At 37.7% G+C, this 23,298-nt stretch overlaps 1 protein-coding gene across 1 annotated transcript in view; it reads right to left on the bottom strand.

The window, feature by feature from the left end:
- LOC136858629 (uncharacterized) overlaps positions 1-23,298 on the bottom strand; it is a 71,298-nt gene that overhangs the window by 39,647 nt on the left and 8,353 nt on the right. The window contains exons 3-4 of the mRNA XM_067138330.2: positions 9,787-10,001; positions 3,312-3,522 (exon numbers count right to left, since the gene is read on the bottom strand). Coding sequence (XP_066994431.1) covers positions 3,312-3,522; positions 9,787-10,001 — 426 coding nt within the window. The remainder of the gene's footprint in view (positions 1-3,311; positions 3,523-9,786; positions 10,002-23,298) is intronic.

The following is a 23,298-nucleotide window of genomic DNA, read 5'->3' as shown; positions in this document are numbered from 1 at the left end:
AATCAATCAATCAATCAATCAATCAATCAATCAATCAATCAATCAATCAATCAATCAATCAATCAATCAATCAATCAATCAATCAATCAATCAATCAATCAATCAATCAATCAATCAATCAATCAATCAATCAATCAATCAATCAATCAATCAATCAATCAATCAATCAATCAATCAATCAATCAATCAATCAATCAATCAATCAATCAATCAATCAATCAATCAATCAATCAATCAATCAATCAATCAATCAATCAATCAATCAATCAATCAATCAATCAATCAATCAATCAATCAATCAATCAATCAATCAATCAATCAATCAATCAATCAATCAATCAATCAATCAATCAATCAATCAATCAATCAATCAATCAATCAATCAATCAATCAATCAATCAATCAATCAATCAATCACCACTGATCTGCATTTAGGGCAGCAGCCCAGGTGGCAGATTGCCAATCTCTTGTTTACTTAGTCTTTAAAAAATTGCAAAAATTTTGGAAATTCATTGAACATCTCCCTTCGTAAATTATTCCAATCCCTAACTCATGTTCCCATAAATAAATATTTGCCCCAATTTGTCCTCTTGAATTCCAACTTTATCCTACTTTTAAAAACACCATTCAAACTTATTCATCTACTAATGTCATTCCAGGCCATCTCTCCATTGATAGCTCAGAACATACCACTTAGTCGTGCAGCTCATCTCCTTTCTCACAAGTCTTCCCAGCCTAAACTTTGCAACATTTTTGTAATGTTACTCCACATCGGAAATCATCCAGAACAGGTTTTAATTCAATTTCATTGTTTCTCCTCAGATCAGATGACAGCATCATTTGTCACCAGATGACTTAATATTCAACATTATATACAGAGAAGTAGTTCACGGTGCTATATTTGCATGGCATTTGATCTTTCCTTGGCAGGGAATTAGACAAATATGATATAATAAAATGAGTATATTGATACGAACGGGAATTATTCAATGAAAAACAAATTCACAAACAATTTCTAGTTTTTCCCACACAGCATCAACTCATAAGACTGTAACGTCTATTATTCCAGGTCATGAATGCATAAATCAAAACATTACAAAATATTATAAGGAGTTTGCCCAACTTAAGTCTAATTTACAGGATGCCAGTCATTGTTGTTGCCAGTCACTGAAAGCCAGCAGGGTCCAGCCACTGGAAAAGCCATTGTGCCAGCAACTGTGCAACTGTCCAGACTGGTGAAATCAAACATGTTTGAATTGAGTGCAAACTGGTATTCCTTCCTCCACCAGTGATCCCAAGTTCACACTAGTGACTGGTCTCGTGTAAACATTTCCAGGAATTACATTTGATATAAATGATTAAGAGAACCAAAAAATACTGATAACACTTATATATTGGTTCTTGAAGCTAGAAAAGCTACTGAAATGTCTAACTTCACTCTTGCTGGCAATGCGTGGTGCATTGCAGTATCAGAACATATAATAATTGTTGTTGTTGAGTGCAATGGTTCCTGAAACTGGACTGGTATAAGCCTTGTCACAGCTTTATTCTCCTAAGGATCATGACCTTGTAGCTCTCTTACCTTCTGAAGCTCCCAGAATTATTTTATACATCTAGTCTCATACTCATATTCTTTGTCTTTTTGTCCTCTATCTTCAGTCAACAAATCCAATACCTCATCATACAATGAAATTGAAAATCCACAGCCTGTTTCCATTCATTCGACCAGGTCAGGGATGGAATGAATAAAGCCCCCATTTAGCGGTGAGGGTAGGAATTGTGCCAGCTGCCAAAATCTGTCGCACTCCTCTGGGGCAATAATTAATGACTGACGGATGAAATGAAATGATATTGGAGAGTGTTGCTGGAATGAATGATGATAAGGAAAACCAGAGTACCCAGAGAAAAACCTGTCCCGCCTCTGCTTTGTTCAACACAAATCTCACATGGAGTGACAACCACAGAACTTAACAGTGAGAGGACAGTGTGCTGCTGCCTAAGCCATGGAGGCTCTATTCATCATACAATATCAAAGCAGAATAATTCTCTTCTGTCTTCAGATCTTCAGACAGTAGAACGAAGTTCACATGAATGCCAGCTCTTCGGTCTTTGATCTTGCTGGAACCATGTAAACAGTGATGGCCAGTCTAACAGTTGTTCCAGATGATGATGATGATGATGATAACAATTATTATTATTATTATTATTATTATTATTATTATTATTATTATTATTATTATTATTATTACTCAGCTACCATGTAAACAAATTTTAATTTGACAACATCTAGGCTGGCTACACATCAATTTCAACATTATCTTGGGCAACTGTGGCTGAGTTTTCAAAAATGAATTTTATCGGGTGCACATCAAATGTGTAATCAGATATCTCTTACATGCCAACATCATATGACATGGAGTTTTGAATGGATTTTTTCCCACCCTTCAAAAATCCAACTACTTCTGCTGGGTTTGAACTCGTAATCTGTGGATCTGGAGGTTGACACTCTACCACTAATCCACAGAGGGAGCTTCAAATTGTAAATTTGTGTTCTTGTGCTGAGGTGATCCAGCTCTTTTCAGGCACAACCCCAATGGAGGCAAGCTATATGTACCTTTTTAACTACTTACCTACCTTTATTTATGTTTTTGAGGATTTCTAGGTCTTGTTCTATGGTAGTAAAATTATGCTTTAAGTCATGTATGTGTTGGCCTATTGCAGAAAATCTATTATACCTGATGGCATTGACGTGTTCTAAGTATCTAACTTTGAAGCTACGCCCAGTCTGTCCGATGTATGAGGAAAAACAGTTATTGCATTGAAAACGGTAAACACCTGACTTTGCCAAAGAAAGACCTAACCCTGCCCTATTCGCCACCTTCACCTTTAATGAAAACATACACAGTGTAACGAACGTTTTCAAGAAACATAATATTAAAATTTCGTACAGAACCAGCAATAGAAACATAGATATAGTTCACAATTCCAAATCAATTAACAGATCCAACATTTACGCAAAGTCAGGTGTTTACCGTTTTCAATGCAGTAACTGTTTTTCCTCATACATCGGACAGACCGGGTGTAGCTTCAAAGTTAGATACTTACCAACCTGTCGATCTTAAAGTCTGGCAGTTTTAACTGTTACACTATGACGTCCCAGTTGCTGGATGCAAGTTGCATATCCAATACTGTCCACCTGGCATACCAGTCACTGGCATTGTGTAAATTAGGCATATGAATTATAAAACAATGTCCATGAATACATTTTCTAATGGCAATTTAATACTTGTCTCATCGAACAATGAGCTTACCAACATGTGAGTGCCACATATGTGTTCCAGGAGTATCAGCCTTCCACTTGTATTGGAAAGTGTCATGAGGAGACACGGGGCATTGAGTAACATATGGAGTACCATCCATGTAGGGTCTCTCATTCTGATGAATACCATGCCAATGAATCGTAATGCCCTCAATGGGAAGGCTGTTCATCATGTTCACTACAACAGTATCACCAAGACAAACCTGTAATCATAGACAGGTGATAAGTTTTCAGTATTACCTTGTATTAAAGAAAGGAAAGTTTTGGGTCAGCCTACATGCATGTTTCTTTGAACAGCTGTCAAAGCTAGCAAGTTGACTGACTAAAATAACTTCCTTTAATTGGATTGACAATATACGACCACATTATTTCTCAAGTGCAACATACATTGTTTAATGACAAATATTTAGGATTTCTTTTACATCAAGTACTCTTATCCTCAAAGCCTATTCTACCATTATTATCACTGTAAAATGTTTGCCACTTGTTATTCTTGCAGTAATGAAAAGGGACAAACAAGTGGTTATTAAAGACACGCATAGAAAGATAAGAACCTGAATAGGGACTAGAGGTCTGCACGGGATCTCATAGTGGGCTGTACTCATCTTGAAGCAGCCCATTATTTCACAGAAATGGGTATGGGATAGGCTGATAGAAAGCGGGTTAGTGCAGGATAAGACAGGACAGCTCAATTGTAATGACCAGTTTGGTTGTAGGACATGATGCGATGTATGAGCAGGACCGATGCTAGGTCTTATGTTTATGGAAAACTGTATAGCAATTTTGACAGGATAGAGGATACTCATGACAACTGTGACAGTATATGTTTTCAAAGTACCGGTACCCTCAATTAAAACATTAAACATTATAAAGGGATGGGCATGATATTAAATGTGGTTTTGCCTCTAAAATCAATAAAGAAACTCTTCAAACATTATGCATCCAAGTGACATACATAAGAAAATGAGTACTTCCCTTTGGTAACAGCTTTATATATCTCTTATCACCTCAAATCAATACCTTCCTACTCACAATCACCTTTGTCCTCTTACTATAAAAATATACAGGATGGGCAGGATCAGGAAATGAAGGGAAATCATGGTGTAGGGGCAGGCAGTACAGGAAGGACAGCACATGCTTCACAACAGGATGAAATAAGCCCCTAGCACATGTAGTAAGCAAGATCAGATGGGAAAATGTGATGGGTTTCCAGAGCTCTAATAGAATAGGGACACACATCAGAACACACATTGCAGGGAAGCAGAAATGAAGTAGTTGGAGCCGAGGATAAATGGGTGAAGAAGAAGAATTGGGGCTGATGAGCTTAGAACTCATCTGTGCATGATGGTGTGGAGATTGTCCATGCTCTTTCATGTTTATCTTTTATTTTATTTTTAATTTTTATTTTTTTTTGTTCCTATCCACATAGAGTTTATTCTGCTGTTCCTAGAAATACTGCTATACTTTACAAAAACCTCTTGTATTAACTTCCTGTGATTACAAGAGTTCACTATCAATGTGAAAAAGGAATGACTGAACATACTGTAGTTATATTTTGTTATTTCTCTGGCTTTTAGGTTTGTCTCACATTAAATTGATGCACAATTAACAGTTAACTCTCCTTAATCCAGTTCCTCAATGTAGATTAATCAATCGTCAGTCTCCAATGATCTGCATTTAGGGATGTCGCTTTGGTGGCAGATTCCCTATCAATTGTTTACCTACCAGCTGAGTTGGCCATGCAGTTAGGGGCATGCAGCTGTGAGCTTGCATCCGGGAGATAGTGGGTTCAAGCCCCACTGTCGGCAGCCCTAAGATGGTTTTCTGTGGGCTCCCATTTTCACACCAGGCAAATGCTGGGGCTGTGCCTTAATTAAGGCCATGGCCACTTCCTTCCCACTCCTAGGCCTTTCCTATCCCATCGTCGCCATAAAACTTATCTGTGTCAGTGTGATGTAAAGCAAATTTTTAAAAATGTTTTCCTAGCTTTTTTTAAAAGTTTTCAAAGAACTTGTGAATAATTTATCAAACATTTCCCTTGATTATTTATTCCAATCCCTTTCTTTGTCCTATAAATGAATATTTTCCCTGATTTGTCCTCTTAAATTCCAGCTTTATCTTCATATTTTGATCTTTTCTACTTTTAAAAGATCCACTCAAGCTTATTTGTCTACTAATGTCATTCCATGCTATCTCTCCACTGACAACTTGAAACATACCACATAATCAAGTATTTTATCTCCCAGCCTAAAGTTTTTATCATTTTTATAACACTACTCCTTTTCCAGAAATCACCCTGAAAAAATGATGCTGCTTTTCTTTGGATCTTCTCCAGTTCTTGTACCAAGTAGTCCTGGTGTGGATCCCATACACAGGAACCATACTCTAATTGGGTCTACCAAGGACTTATACGCCCTCTCCTTTACATTTTTATTCATCATCATGAATTCATTTCAGCGAGCTACAACCCCTAAATACTCTCCAACGATCTGCATTTAGGGATGTTGCTTTGGTGGCAGATTCCCTATCAACTGTTTACCTACCAGCCAAGTTTGCCATGCAGTTAGGGGCGCGCAGCTGTGAGTTTGCATCCGGGAGATAGTGGGTTCAATCCCCACTGTCGGCAGCCCTGAAGATGGTTTTCCGTGGGCTCCCATTTTCACACCAGGCAAATGCTGGGGCTGTGACCCTGCAGTTGCTCACAATCCTGCAACTCATTTACTACTCTCTACAGTATCACATCATCTGCAAATAGCCTAATCTATGATCCCAGTTCTTCAATCATATCATTTATATATAGGAAAACATAAAGATCCAATAATATTGCCCTGCAGGACCCCCCCCCCCCCTCTTAATCATTACAGGATCAGATAACACATCACATACTCTAATTCTCTGAGTTCTATTTTCTAGAAAATTAGCCACCCATTCTACAACTCTTTTGTCTTGTTTAATAGCCATCATTTTTTTCGGTAATCTCCCATGATCTATCCTATCAAAAGTCTTGAATAGGTCAATAGTGATACAGACCATTTGACTTCCTGAATCTAAAATATCTATTAAATCTTGCTGGAATCTTACAAGTTGAGCCCCACTAGAATAACCTTTCCTAAATACGAACTGCCTTCTGTCAAACCAGTTAGTAATTTTGCAAATATATCTCATATAATCAGAAATAATGCTTATCCAAAACTTACAAACAACACATGTCAAGCTGACTAACCTGTAATTATTTGCTTTATGTTTGTCTACCTTTCCATTGTAAAATGGAGCTACTATTGCAACTTTCCATTCATTTGGTATCACTCCTTCATCAAACAGTAATCAAATAAGTATTTCAGATATGGCACTATATCCTAACACATTGCCTTCAATATATCCTGAGAAATCTACCCAATCCCAGTTGCTTTTCTAGCTTTCAATTTTTATATCTTGTTGTAAATATCTTTATCACCATAGGTGAATTTCAGTAATTCACCAGTATTAGTTGCCTCCTCTATCTGGACATTATACTTACATCTTTGCATACTGCTAACTGAATACTTCTGTAAGTCTTCTCATATACACGATCCTTGTTCATTAATGATTCCTGGAATGTCCCTCCTGGAACCTGTTTCCGCCTTAAAATATTTATAATATCCTTCCATAGCTCCCTAAAATTCATATTATTGCCAATTATGTTTGCCTGCATGTTATCCTTAGCTGATATTTTACATGTATAGTTCCGCAAAAGCCCATGACATCACCGGAACGTGACATAACACAAAGTTGCTGGTAAACAAGCCAGCTGACCAGATGCCAAAGTCAGTGCACTGCAGATCTAGCTGGACCAGTGAGGAGAGGGGAAACACAATAGGAAGGTGTACATGAATGTTAACATTGATGATTTTTATACTTGTGCATAATATTAATCAATTATTAAGTAATAATAATAATAGTGGAAGGTTGGGTAATCAATCCCAGCGGTAAGCCAGGTCGGCGAGCTGATTACTTTTTGGGGAAATGCAAAGATAGTCAACAGCTACAACGGTGGAAGAGGAATATAATTTCCAACAGCGAAGAAGGTGGAAGAACTATCTTTGATGCAACTTAAATTCATTAGCTTCTGTACTGGTATCCAGCGGCTAATAGTCAGCATCTGTTAGCTCAGTGAGCTCAGTTGGAAATACCATGTTCCAAAGGCCTCAACAACCTCTTGTCCTATCTGGTCCTGGCAGTTACCAGGCCAAACCAATCAAGTACAAGCAAACATGAACTGTGCAAGCAAACACAACTCTACCCCAGATGGTACACAATCCACCTGTCAACGGGCGGCAATTAGACTTTCAGATTCTGGGGAGTCCAGGCAAGCACACATGAGAGTGTCGGAGATCTCTGGTCACCTTCCATACAAACAGAAAACAGGAAAATTACACAATCTCACACAAGAAATTGGCAGACAAAATATTCTCATTCTCGCTCTTCAAGAAACTAGGATGTCTGACAATGAAACTATAGACTACGGAAATTACCACATTTTCAAGAGCAAAACATTACAGAGAGTCACGAAAGGTACACCAATCTTTGAAATGGCTTTTCTTGTCCACAAATCCATCATTAACTCTGTCAAAGAAGTCACACTCATTAATGATCGAATCATGACCATGCGCATCCAGTGTGCCAACAAGAAATGCTCATGCACCTACTAATATCGACAATAAGAAAAATCCTGAAAATGTTGAAAATTTTTGGAAAAGACTAGAGAAAATTATCAATAACATTCATTGAGATGACGTGAAAATCCTGATGGGAGATTTCAATGCTCAACTTGGCAAAGAAAAAAATCTATCGAAAAATCATCGGCAAAATTTCCACACACCAAAACACAAACACCAATGGCATGTGATTGGTACACATTCGTCATCAATTTAACCTCAAAGTTATGTCTACCCACTTCAGGAAACCTGGACACAAACAGAAAACTTGGCGATCTCCCATTCAACATCTCGGTGAATACCAGATTGATCATTTGCCATCTCCCATGCCCATAACAGAACCATCCATGACATTCAAGTCCGATGAGGGGCAAACATTGATTCGGATCATTACCTTACAAGAATCAAAATGAAATTTTCGCTGAAGATAATCCATAAAAAAAACATTACATCCCAAAATTTGACGCATCAAAAATTCAAGAAACAAAAATTGCGGAAAAATGGGATAAAGAACCAGTGAACAATTGGACCAACTTCTGCAGCAAAATTGTCAGAAAACCCAAAGAACTGATTCCACTAAAAAAGAAAGCAAAACACCCCTGGTGGAATTCCAACTGTGATCAAGTTATTATTGATTGCCGAGTTTCATTTCAAAAATACAATAGTCATAAATCTCCAGAAGCCCTACAACACTTTCTCAATGTCCGCAAACAGGCAATTAGAACTATCAGGACAACTAAACATAATTATATAACTAAGCAACTTCAATCAATCGAGGATGACTTCAGAAATCACAACAGTCGAGTTTTGTATAAAACTTTCGTGAACAGAATTAAAGATTGCGTACCGCAAAATTTGACCTTCAAGAAACAAGACGGAAGTCTAAACGCTCACTAACTAAGAAAACTGTGAAGAACTAGCATGTTATTTTCTGACCTCCTCAATCGCCCTGAACCACCTGAGCGATTCATAAACACAGTCCCAGAACACATAAGACCCGAAGCCAAACCACCAATGCAAGAAGAAATTCATCATAACATCAAAAAACTCAAGAATGGAAAGACATCAGGAGAATACGGAATCATCGCAGAACTATTGAAAAATTTAGGACCAGGATTGATTGATTGATTGATCTGTTTCCTATATACAGTATATCGCTATTGTTGGCTTTCTTACCTGCATTCATTTAGTTTTTGAAATACCGTATGTTGCCAAATTTTGACAATAAGTCAGTTAGTATATTTATGTTCTTACACATTGCTTGAAAGGAGAAGAGAAACATATATCTTACTCAGAACATAAATTTCAGTTAATCATTGTACAGTAAACTTACAACAGTAGCTAAAGGCTGTTCTAAGAATTTCAAAGATTTAGCTGCATAGATTAGAGTTCCAAAGAAAATGCATATCATGTTTCTTGTAAAATTTAATTTCAAGGCCATATGGTGCACTTCATTTTTCAATGGGGCTAGTCATTTATCCATTATTTTAGTTGATGTACAGCAAATATTGTTCAAATTTGCAACATTCTTCTGTAAAATCTCCTACTAGTTCAAAGTTATGAAATGTATCAAAATCAAAAGTATCCCTTGCATGACTCAGCATTTCAAGCTTTATTCTTACCAATTTTCAGCTCAGTTGGTCCTATAATTTCTGAGTCAATTGGAAACAAACAAACAAACAAACAAACAAACAAACAAACAAACAAACAAACAAACAAACAAACAAACAAACAAACACTAACACTTTTTTATTAATAGTATAGATGAATTACCTGAATGCTTGTCCCTGGCAGCTCATTGTTTATGACAGAAACCGGTCGAACATACCCCCCTGCAGTTATGCACCCCGCATTGAAACAGTTCTCTCGGACATAAGGACATCTTCCACACTTTGAACTCATTGTAACCACTTCACGCACAGTGAAGTTGTATGTACAGGTTTGTGGAATGCCATCACATGCCCGGTAGCAGGGATGCTCAGCACCTCCTAAACAAATAACAGGTCACATTTAATAAAACTTTTCATACCTACATAATGCAACATCTCAGTCATTAGACGACATGAAAGCTGTATGTATTCAGTAATCAATTTTAATAAGTGTGTATTCATGTAACTTCATCATTTATGCATGTGTGTGTGTGTGTGTGTGTGTATCTAGAGTAATTAATTTATATATGTTCATCTTCATCATAAACATTTCATTATATTGTATGAAGGTCGATCAAATAGACTATATACAGGTTTTCTTGTTCCTGAACATCAACAATTGATAGGATAGGCCCTGCGCTTCTGCTATGCTTAGGTGGGACCATTAGGAGTTGGAAGAGCGTGCTGTTAGATATTTTCCGCCGTTTCACCAGTAACGCTCACGATATCAGAGCAACAGGTGCACCCCTCCACTGCGCAAGGCATAATTATAAAATTTCTTGCTTGTGAAGGAGTTACAGTAGCGGAAATTTGCCAGAGATTGACTGCATGGTTTGGTGATCAAACATTGTTAAAGACGTGTGTGCTTGCCTGGCATAAAAAATTCAAGGAAGGACGAGAACATGTGGAAAATCAGCAACACGATTGCCGTCCTCGGACCAGCATTACAGACGAAAACATTTGTGCGATTAAAGATATTATTGACAATGATTGATGAGCAAGAGTATTAGAAATTGCAGAACAAGTCGGAATCAGTTATGGGAGCTGTCAAGCAATCATCACAAACGACCTACAGTTCCGTAAAGTGTGTTCCAGATGGGTCCCTCGCCTTTTGACCAAAAATCTGAAATTGAGACGTTTGGACGTCTGTCAGAAGCTTACAGCAAGGTTTGCGGAAGAAGGTGATGCATTTTTGAGTTGGATTGTCACCTGTGATGAAGCACGGGTCCACTACTATACTCCCGAATCCAAAGAAGCCAGTAAGGAGTGGCGGAGGGAAGGAGATGGAGCATCAGTGAAAGCCAAGACTCGACTGTCAACTGGCAAGGCCCTTGCAACCGTTTTTTCTATCGGCGAGGCATTTTGCTGATTGAATTTTTGCATGAGTGACGCACAATCAATGCTTCTTACTACTGTGAGCTGTTGAACAAGGCAAGGGTTGCATATCGCCGCAAAAGATGAGACCAACCGATTCGACAGGTCATCCACCTCCACGACAATTCACAGCCCCATACTGCAGCTCTGTCTCCAAGCTAAAGGAAATGCACTGGACTACACTTGATCATTCTCTTTACAGCCCGGATTTACCGCCCTGCGATTTCCATTTGTTCAGACAGCTTAAAGAAGCACTTGGAGGGCAATGAATTGAAGATGACGAGAGTGTGGAAGTCTTCATGTGCAACTGGCTGGTGACACGACCCTGTTCTTTTTTAATATGAGGGCATCGAAAAGTTGCCCCTACACTGGGACAAATACATTTCCAAAGCAGGAAACTACACCAAAAAATAAATTGTAATTGTCTCGTGTTTTTCAATGAATGAATGAATGAATGGTGTGGCTTACTGTAGTCACGTCCTAGTTCACAAACCATGCGAAACGGCTGAGTGGCGTAGTAAGTGGTCCTGAGAGTCGGGATACCAATTGCTATGGAATGGGAGTGGGCATCTCGGACATATTCTGAGTCATGGCCCTCCTTGTGCTCAGGCGGTTAGGACTATACAATCCACTGGTGGCCCCTAACCGGTTAAAGGAGAGATCCTCACTTGGACTATGTGTAAGTAGGGTAGCATCCTGCTTTATGAATTTACCGAGCTCAAAACATTTTAAGCAAGCCTCGGACCTATGGTAGTAATGGAGGCCTACTCCCATTTGACAGACAAGGAACTCCTTGGAAATAACTTGGCGAACAAAATGGAATTTGATGGGGAGCTATCAATATTAATGGAGCTTATGGAAGAAAGAAAGTAGAACTGGCTGAATCAGCAAAGAGGATGCATTTGGATGTGCTAGGAGTAAATGCTACTCGGGTTAGGGGAGATAACAAGGGAGAGATAGGAGATTATAAAGTGTACTTAATGGGTGTTAAAAAGGGTTGCTGATGATGCTTCTTGTTTTAAGGGGCAGAGTGCAGAGTAGGGCTATTCATCAGAAATACTATTGCACACAACACAGTTTCTGTTAGGCATGTAAATGAGCATATGATGTGGGTAGATTTGGCAGTTAGAGGAATTAGGACGAGAATTGTCTCAGTGTATTCACCATGTTAGGGTGCAGATGAGGATGAAGTTGACAAGTTTTATGAAGCATTGAGCTACATCATAGTCAGGGTCAACAGCAAGGATAGGAGGGTGCTAATGGGCAATTTCAATGCGAGAGTTGGAAATAGAACTGAAGGATACGAAAGGGTGATTGGAAAATATGGGGAAGATACGGAAGCTAATGCAAATGGGAAGCATTTGGTGGAGTTCTGTGCCAGTATGGGTTTAGCAGTTATGAATACATTCTTCAAGCATAAGGCTATTCACCGCTACACATGGGAAGCTAGAGGTACCAGATTCATAATAGACTATATCTTAACCAACTTCGAATTCAGGATATCTGTTAGGAATGTATGGGTTTACCAGGGATTTTTTGATGATACAGACCACTATTTGATCTGTAGTGAACTAAGAATCTCTTGGCCTAGGATAGAGAAAGTGAAATCTGTATGCAAAAGAATAAGGATAGAAAGTGTCCAGGATGAGGAAATTAGACCGTGGATACGATCAGTGAGAAGTTCCAAACAGTTGACAGTGAGCAGGTCAGGATATAGAAAGATAATGGGTGGCATACAGGGATGCTGTATTAGAAACAGGAAGGGAATGTCTAGGAACAACTGTGTGTAAAGATGAGAAAAAGTGAACCTCTTGGTGGAATGATGAAGTGAGAGCAGCTTGTAAACATAAAAAGAAGGCTTATCAGAAATGGCTCCAAATGAGGGCTGATGCAGACAGGTTACTGTACATAGATAAAGGAAACAGAGAAAAACAAATAGTTGCTGAATCCAAAAAGAAGTCATGGAAACATTTTAGTCTAGGTCAAGCAGCAGGGAAACCTTTCTGGACAGTAATGAAGAATCTTAGGAAGGGAGGGGAAAAGTAAATGAACAGTGTTTTGGGTAATTCAGGTGAACTCATAATAGATCCCAGGGAATCAATGGACAGGTGGAAGGAATATTTTGAAAATCTTCTCAACATAAAAGGATATCTTCCTGGTTAGTGTTGTGAACAAGTAAGCTCATGAGGAGGAGGAAAATTATGTTGGTGAAATTATGATTGAGGAAGTGGGAAAATGGTTAATAAACTCCATTGTCATAAAGCAGCAGGAATAGATGAAATTAGACCTGGAATGGTGAAGTATAGTGGGAAGGCAGGGATGAAATGGCTTTATTAAGGCTTTATTATAAGAATATCTTAAATACTGTCATCCCTCTCGCTCATCTTTTGACGCATATACCTACATCATCCACACTTTTATAATTTGTAATTTATCTTTAAAAAAAAAAAACTACAATTAAGAACAATCAGGATACTGATTTATTATCTTTCAGGTTTGAGATTAAGGCTAAAGATGCCCTTAAATAAAGGGCAAAACATGTCCCTACAATTTTCTTCATAAGTTTTAATTCTTAATTAAAATCACTCTTTATGTATTGAATAGGTGGAATAAAATAAACATTAATATTTCTTTGACTTTAAGTAGTATGTTCCGAGCTGTCAGCGGAGAGATAGCGTGGAATGACATCAGTAGACGAATATGTTTGAGTGATGTCTTTAAAAGTAGGAAAGATCGCAATATGAAGATAAAGTTGGAATTCAAGAGGACAAATTGAGGCAAATATTTGTTTATAGGAAGGGGAGTTAGGGATTGGAATAACTTACCAAGGGAGATGTTCAATAAATTTCCAATTTCTTTGCAATCATTTAAGAATAGGCTAGGAAAACAACAGATAGGGAATCTGCCACCTGGGCGACTGCCCTAAATGCAGATCAGTAGTGACTGATTGATATATATACTGTGTTCAATATTTCAAGGAATGTTTATCTCTGCCACTAGGAGTAAGCATTGTTTTTGGCTACTATCTGGTGGCTACTATGCACACTTCTAGCACTTTCTCACTTTCTTTCCTCTTGGGGAAGAACCAGACTATCAACATAATCATAAATTTTGTCTATTCAAGGCTCTCTTGGGACTGTTTTTTCCCATCCTTTTTCCTTATCACCTGGTATCTTACATTCCGTCGGTCACGAATGCAGAGTTGCCAACCTTTGAAGTAGGTTTTCAGTAATCTCCCCTGCACGGCAGCATATTTTCGAGTCAAATCCAAAGTATATCCTACCTTCTGGATAATGACACCCCCTATGCCCTTCCCAACAGCAATCTATTCCGAAGTATTTCATATTACACAACGAAATTTGCACATTACCAGTTAGTTCTGTCATAAAACATCCTTTGTAGTTTGTTTTGCACCCTTCAGCAGCTTTTCAGTATGAATTTTCTCGAAGCATGGCATTTTTGCTTTCTGAACCATAAGAGTTTCCAGTGTAGATGTGCTCAATGTAAGCCTGAATTCCCTCCGATTTTTCCTATCAACACTGAAAACTCTTTCTGTGGAAGAGTTAACATGCAAATACAAATATTACCTAAGGTTTCATAATGGAGAAGAGCTCTTTCAATCACAATGAATTTTCAATGCTCACGGGTAGCAAAAGGAAGTGACAATCGAAGTATCGTTGCCCACTCACAAGTGTTGAAACGAGGAGGGTTGAGCAGTATTTCTCAAAAGAATTCATTTTTCCTGCTTTCCTCTTTTGTCCCATAGAAAATTATTTTTTGTGATATTGTCATTTTTTCGTAATAATTTCCCCTTTGACCGTGATGCCGTAATCGTGGGGTGAAACCCGTAATAATTATGGATAATCCGTAATAGTTGGAACCTCTGTAAACGGAGATGGCTTCTACAAGCAAGTGTAGGTCATCGAGTGTGGAAACAGAGGATGTTTTAGAACAGTTGAATGATTCTGATGAAAGTTTGTTAGATTCAGATGGTGATTTGAGTGATATGGATGATGTCACTGTACGTGAAGTCCTTGGTTCGGAATCAGATATGAGTGATAGTACACAGAATGGCAATGTGCACGACACGGCTAATACATGTCGATGGGAAAATATGTCTAATTATGTAGAATAGTTTATAAGGAACCCAGGACCTCAGATTGAAGCAGTTGTGTGTAAAGGTTTTAAGATGTTCTTTACGGATGAGTTAGTGAAACTAATAGTTCATGAAACAAATATATACGGTATGCTGAGGAAAGAATCCCATCTAGGGGCTTACCACTTTGTTCCAGAATGCAAGATTGCAAACCAGTCACGAAGGATGAGATATAAGTTGTAATTGTTCTTTTATGCTTATGGGTATAATACAAAAGCCTAAACTACAAAGCTATTTTTCTAAAAACTCTATTTTGTCTATGCCAATTTTGGGGTCTGTTATTTTAATGGATAGATTTGAATCACTTAGTCATTTTATGCATTTTAACAACAATGAGTCAGATGATACATATCAGGGACCTTCTAAACTTTTCAAAATTTATCTGATTATGTCCTACCACAAAAATAAATTCCAGACTTTGTACTTACCAGAACAGAACATCGCAGCTGATGAGTCACTAATCCTATTGAAAGTTAGAAACTTCATTTTATTCCGTATTGAACTGGGATTAGATTATAATCCAACAGTGACTTTATAGGTGCTATCATATGTTTTAGATGGTTATACACACCATACCCTCATATTTTAATGTTACATTTAAAATTTGCCTTAATTGGTGCATTTAAATGTTGTATATAGATATGCCTTATGTTCTACAAACCTCAAGCTGGACTACTTTCTCGTGTATCATACCCTAACTATTGTTACCTTCTCTGTTTTGATTTCATTGTTTAAACTTTTGACAATTTAGCTTTCAACATTAATCCTTGTATTTGCTGTCATGTGTTTTATATTTCAACTAGTCATAGTTTAACATTTGTCTTGTAGGTGCTATCATGTGTCATATATTGCTATTCGATAAGTTGCATTTTGCTCAATTGATTTGTTGGCTGATGATGACGCGCAATGAGTGTCGAAACTAGTACCAACCTTCTCTAGACGTTATGTGATATATATTAACTTCAATAAACATTCATGGTATTGAAAAGGTGGACCTTTAACATTTTCATTTCACTAATCCTATGGCGGGGTATGTTGTCTTTTAGGCAATATATACCTCTAAAATCTGCAAAATTTGGCATAAATGCATACAAATTTGCAGGCCTTCAGGCTGAGCAGTGGTCTCTTGGTAGGCCATGGCCCTTCAAGCCATACATCAACAGACACAACAAAAACTTATGCTATTGTTTTATCGCTTGTGGAGCCACTTCTCAACAAAGGATACATATTGTGGATGGATAACTTTTAAATTAACGTGCTTTAGCTCGTAAGTTAAAAATCATATAAACCTGGACTGTGTACGAATTTTGCGCCTCAACAGAAAGGACATCCCATAAGATGTGATCAACACAAAACTAAAGAAGGGGGAACTTATAACTCAACATTCCAACCAGGTTTCTGTCCTAAAGTGGTGTGATATTTCTACCATTACAAAGAAAACAAAGCAAGGTCAGGAAAAAGAAAAGCCTGTTTCTGTTGCTGGCTTTAGTGATCACATAGGTGAAGTCGATCTGCAAGAGGGAAAAGTGGTATATCAAGTTATTCAGGAGGTTAATGAATGTTGCCGTTCTAAATGCAATGATCATTTGCCAGAGAAATTCACCAAAGTCTAGAATAGATCATTTGAAATTTACAGTGGATGTCGCCCAGGCACTGCTTACGGAACATTCAGGTTCATTTGAAAGAAAGGTGCCTGGACGTCATTCTTTGGACAAAAATGTGCTCCATCTAAATTAAAGACATTTCCATAAGAGAATTCTACCAACTAAGAGAAAGAGTAGGCCATCCAAATGATGTGTCATGTGCTACAAGCAGAAAATTCAGAGAGAGACAGTGTTTTGGTGACCAGACTGCAAAGCAGATCTCTGCATTGAGAGATGTTTCAAGATGTTCCACACCAAACTCAACTATTAAGGTAAGATAGCATTATATTTTTTAAAGAATGTAGTTTTCTAAACATGCATGTGAAAGTATTATCGAAATCCGTAAAGTGGTACCAAAGTTATGTTGCTTTGAACAAAGTCTTGAACAAATCTGAGAAAATTTAAACACCACACTCAGAGCACTCCCTGCAGCACAGAGATGACTGGGCATCTAAATCCACTGCATTGAGGGGTTAAATAAACTGAAATCTTTGTATATTTATTGTAATTCTGAAGCACTCGATTCTTATTCCATCTGTTGGCCACAAGTCCTTGAAAATTGTATGAGGACATTTCATTGTTGCAGCCAAGCATAAGAGATCAATCACAGCTTTTATATCTGCCAATGTTACATCACCAGCATCTCTCTCCCTAGAGTAATTTTCCCTGCTTTTTCTTATCCAAATATTTGTGAAGTTCACAATTTTCTCTAAGATGCTGTTAGGGAAAAATACGGTAGCTCCCAAGATTCCTATACAGTTTTGGCATGTTGAGCTTGATCTATCGGTCCTAGCAGATGCATTGCAGAGTTCCTTCTTCTTGCCTTTCTCCTATCAGTACTAGAATTCGGACAATAATGCCATCTTGTTTCACTATTTCCACCAGTGTACTCTAATAGCAGTTGATCTTCTTTGGGTGTTCACTCGAGCACTCTCATTCTCGGATTCCGCGGACTCTTTAGAAGCGATGTCATGATCACTAATTTCTATATTATCAGTCTCATCATCTACTTCTTCAGGTAAATTTATATCTTCCTCGAATTCCTCTACTTGAAAAATTGTCTTCTAACCAAATCCTGTTTAGTTTGCAGATGTTTATTCTCCTGCAGCTCTTTTTTGGCCCTTTCCCTTTTAAGTATATTTCTTGACAAAGTTTTACAAATATATATTTTCCTTTCCCCTGCAGTACTTTGAGTAGTTCAACTGGTATTTCATCTACACCAACTGCTTTACCATTCTTCATTTCCCTAATAGTTGCCTCAATTTCCTCTTCTAATATACTGAACCCAATCTGATCTTCATTTATTTCATTTTCCTTCTCCAAATTTATACTACTCTTGTCTGGTCTGCTGTTCCAATCATATAACCATTCTATGTACTCTTTCCATCATTCCTTGACTTTTTCAGGCTCACTTATTAACTGTCCATCCAATGTTTTAATCTCAGTCATTCCACTTCCATTCCTTTTATCCTTGAATGTTAATTCCATAGCTTCTTTGTACATAATGTCATATTTACCTTCGCTTTCCAACCGTTCTATTTTGCTGCAGGTTTCTTTGATCCACTTTTCTCTAGCCTGTTCAGTCTCCCTTCTTAATTCATTATTTAATTTTCTATCTGCCTTCTTCCTTCTTGAGTGTTTACATTTTTCCATTTTCTCTTTTCTTCCATTTTGTCCAACATTCTTCAGTTACCCATTCCTTTCTTATTTTCCTCCTCCGTTTTGTTCCCAGAACTTCTTTTGCTGTCTCTTTAAGATTGTTTCTAAATCTCTCCCATTTTTCATTAACACAGTTAGCCTCATTCTTAGTTTGTAATCTTTCAACAAGCCTCTCTTCTAACTCTACAACATTTTTGTTTTCCTTCAAATTTTCAAGGCATATACTAAGGGGATATACTAAAGACAATGCGTTGGGATATAGTACCATATCTGAAGTACTTATTTGATTATTGTTTGGTCGGAGGAGCTATACCAGATGAATGGAGAGTTGCTATAGTTGCCCCTGTGTATAAAGGAAAGGGTGATAGACATAAAGCTGAAAATTACAGGCCAGTAAGTTTGACATGCATTGTATGTAAGCTTTGGGAAGGCATTCTTTCTGATTATATTAGACATGTTTGTGAAATTAATAACTGGTTCGATAGAAGGCAATTCGGTTTTAGGAAAGGTTATTCCACTGAAGCTCAACTTGTAGGATTCCAGCAAGATATAGCAGATATCTTGGATTCTGGAGGTCAAATGGACTGTATCGCGATTGACATGTCTAAAGCATTTGATAGGGTGGATCATGGGAGATTACTGGCAAAAATGAGTGCAATTGGACTAGACAAAAGAGTGACTGAATGGGTTGCTATATTTCTAGAAAATAGATCTCAGAGAATTAGAGTAGGTGAAGCTTTATCTGACCCTGTAATAATTAAGAGGGGAATTCCTCAAGGTAGTATTATCGGACCTTTATGTTTTCTTATATATATAAATGATATGAGTAAAGGAGTGGAATCGGAGGTAAGGCTTTTTGCGGATGATGTTATTCTCTATAGAGTGATAAATAAGTTACAAGATTGTGAGCAACTGCAACGTGACCTCGAAAATGTTGTGAGATGGACAGCAGGCAATGGTATGTTGATAAACGGGGTTAAAAGTCAGGTTGTGAGTTTTACAAGTAGGAAAAGTCCTCTCAGTTTTAATTACTGCGTTGATGGGGTGAAAGTTCCTTTGGGGATCATTGTAAGTATCTAGGTGTTAATATAAGGAAAGATCTTCATTGGGGTAATCACATAAATGGGATTGTAAATAAAGGGTACAGATCTCTGCACATGGTTATGAGGGTGTTTAGGGGTTGTAGTAAGGATGTAAAGGAGAGGGCATATAAGTCTCTGGTAAGACCCCAACTAGAGTATGGTTCCAGTGTATGGGACCCTCACCAGGATTACCTGATTCAAGAACTGGAAAAAATCCAAAGAAAAGCAGCTCGATTTGTTCTGGGCGATTTCCGACAAAAGAGTAGCGTTACAAAAATGTTGCAATGTTTGGGTTGGGAAGAATTGAGAGAAAGAAGAAGAGCTGCTCGACTAAGTGGTATGTTTCGGGCTGTCAGCGGAGAGATGGCGTGGAATGACATTAGTAGACGAATAAGTTTGAATGGCGTTTATAAAAGTAGGAAAGATCACAATATGAAGATAAAGTTGGAACTCAAGAGGACAAACTGGGGCAAATATTCATTTATAGGAAGGGGAGTTAGGGATTGGAATAACTTACCAAGAGGGATGTTCAATAAATTTCCAATTTCTTTGAAATCATTTAGGAAAAGGCTAGGAAAACAACAAATAGGGAATCTGCCACCTGGGCGACTGCCCTAAATGCAGATCAGTACTGATTGATTGATTGACTTCATTGCTCTTACTTATCCTAACTCTTTTTAATTTAATGCACAGTTCTGCAACAACTAGGTTGTGATCAGAACATATGTCTGCTCCTGGATAATATTTTGCATTTTTTAAGCCATTCCTATATCTTTGTTGTATCATAATATAGTCTATTTGGTACCTTTAGATTTTCTGGAAAATATAATAATACCAATAGAAAAAAGGAAAAATAGTAAGAAATGTGAAGAACACAGGACACTAAGCTTAATTTCTCATGCAGCTAAAATACTATTAAGAGCAATAAACAGAAGGATTTACAGACGAATGGAGAATTATATTAGTGAAGAACGAAATGGGTTTAGGCATGGAGTAGGCACAAGGGATGCCATTGGTTTACTGAAAGTCATAGGAGAAAGGTACATAGAGAAGAATAGAAAAGTATACACAGTGTTTGTAGACTTAGAGAAGGCATTTGACAAAGTGAGGTGGGATAAACTCTTGGGGATAATTAAAAAACATGGAGTGGAATGGAGAGAGAGAGAGAAGATTGATCAAGGAATTATATTACAACCAAATGGCAGGAGTGAGAATACGAGGTGAATTAACAGAAGAAATCAGACTGGGAAAAGGTGTTAGACAGGGTTGCTGCTTATCACCAACTTTGTTTAATATTTACTTGGAGGAAATTATTTGTGAATGCTTGGATGGTAAAAGAGGTGTCAACGTTGGAGGCAAGAGAATTGAATGTATAAGATCACAATATGAAGATAAAGTTGGAACTCAAGAGGACAAACTGGGGCAAATATTCATTTATAGGAAGGGGAGTTAGGGATTGGAATAACTTACCAAGAGGGATGTTCAATAATAGCTGAAAATGTGAAGGACCTCCGCAAAATGCTGAGAGAATTAAACAAAAAGTGTGAAGAGTATGGAATAAGCATAAACAAAAAGAAAACCAAATTCATGATACTTGGAGGTAAAGGTGAAAAAGCAACAATCAAGATAGGGGGAGAAATTATTGAACAGGTGAATAAGTTTAAGTATCTTGGAAGTATTGTGACTGAAGACCTTCACTCTATAACAGACATAAAAGCTTGAATTGCTTTAGCCAAGGAAAGCTTCAACAAGAAGAAAAAACTGCTTTGTGGCCCACTAGGGAAAGATCTGAGGAAGAGACTTGCAAGGTGTTACGTATGGGGTATAGCTCTATATGGCGCTGAAACATGGACATTAAGGAAGGAAGAACAGAGAAGAATAGAGGCATTTGAGATGTGAATTTGGTGAAGAATTGAAGGAGTAAAGTGGGAAGATAAAATATCAAATGAGGAAGTTCTGAAGAGAGTGGGAGAAGAGAGGAGCATGATGTCCATAATCCAAAATAGGAAGAAAAATTGGATAGGGCATAATCTAAGACACAACACTTTACTACGAGTAGCAATTGAAGGGATGATAAAAGGAAAATGAGGAAGGGGAAGGACACGATACCAGTTATTAGACAGCATTAGAAAAAAAAAGGAAGATTATGCAGCAGTGAAGAAAAGGGCACAAGATCGAGAGATATGGAAGTCACAGCCATGACTGGACCTGCCGGATGGCAGAACAACCTATGAATGAATGAATGAATGAAGCTATTTTTTGACACTGTCCACCAATTTTCATATTCTGTCTTCATCTATTTCTGTCAATAATTCCTGTCACTTTAGAAGTCGCGTGTGGTGGAAATGACCGTACAAAATAAGTATGCAGGCGCTCTCACACAGTCTAAAGCACCATACCCATGAAATATTTGCTGCCATCACTTCCTAAATACCACTATCAGCTATTCACCCATATGAGAGGGTGATCATTATCTGTCACTCATATTTGTAGTGATACTAACTTTAACAAAACACCAGTCTTTTCCCTGGCATGCAACCTTCTGAGTTAAACAATAAAGACTTGTCATCTTAGAGGATCTCTCATGGGTCAAACATCTTCATCCATGCTATTCAGGACTTCTGAGTTGATACATTTTATTCTCATCCTCTGATTAAAGTACATTTGACATTATCTGTATCTTGAAACAACTACAAATTTCTGAAATATTAATGTATTTGAGATTATAATCCCCTGTTAATACAAATGTGCTGACATGAACTACTGATAAAGACAGCTGAAAGCAACTGTGAGCTTGCATTCGGGAGATAGTGGTTCAAATCCCACCATGCAGCCCTAAAGATGATTTCCCGTGGTTTCCCATTTTCACACCAGGCAAATGCCAGGGCTATACCTTAATTAAGGTTATGGCTGCTTTCTTCTCAATCCTAACCCTTTCCCATCCTTGCATTGTTGAAAATCTTAAGTGTGTTTACGTGACATTAAACCACTAGGAAAAGAAAGTGCCTGTATAATTTGCTACCATTATTTAATTCTATAAATTAAAAATAAAACAATCTCTTGGACAATGTTACCTAACATCAAAGGATTTTAATTAAATAGTTTGCCAATATCCATCAAACATTATATAATGAACCAAAATATTAACAAGGTATATTCAGCCAAATTTACTGAGCAATTACACAATCACTGATACTAGCTGATAGATATGATAAAAAAGAACATTGAGCTGTAATGTATTTGTTCAAATGTGTGATCAACTTGATAGCATTCACTCATTTCTGTGAAACCCAGAAGGCTGAGGTATTTTAAAAAATTATGTTTAGTGTAGAAAATATACAATTCTAGGAACTTTATAAAATACAGTTTCATGTACCACTTGTTAAATTTAAAACAACATGGCAATTCTAATGCTTTGAAATATTGTTACATAAAATAAAGCATCCCTCTAATCCAGGGCCATCCAAACAGCGCTCCCCGAGCGCTCCAAGCCAGTGCTCCGAGCGCTTTGAGGGAAGGTAGTTTCGGTAGTGGTGGGAGGAGCTTGGCTAGCTGAGCGAGCGGTCTGCCCGCCGGGCCGAAGAGAGCATCCGATTTTTTAGTGTGCCACTGAGATTTTATGTTTAAAAAAACACAATTTGTAACGGCATTACAGTGCCAACCACACGGATTATTACGGTGATTTGACAGACGCCAGTCGCTAATCGAAGTTGGAAGAATTG

This window comes from Anabrus simplex, chromosome 1 (assembly GCF_040414725.1).
Source record: "Anabrus simplex isolate iqAnaSimp1 chromosome 1, ASM4041472v1, whole genome shotgun sequence".
NCBI lineage: Eukaryota > Metazoa > Arthropoda > Insecta > Orthoptera > Tettigoniidae > Anabrus > Anabrus simplex.
The sequence above is the reverse complement of the archived record's forward strand: the minus strand, read 5'-3'. Positions and strand labels throughout refer to the sequence as shown.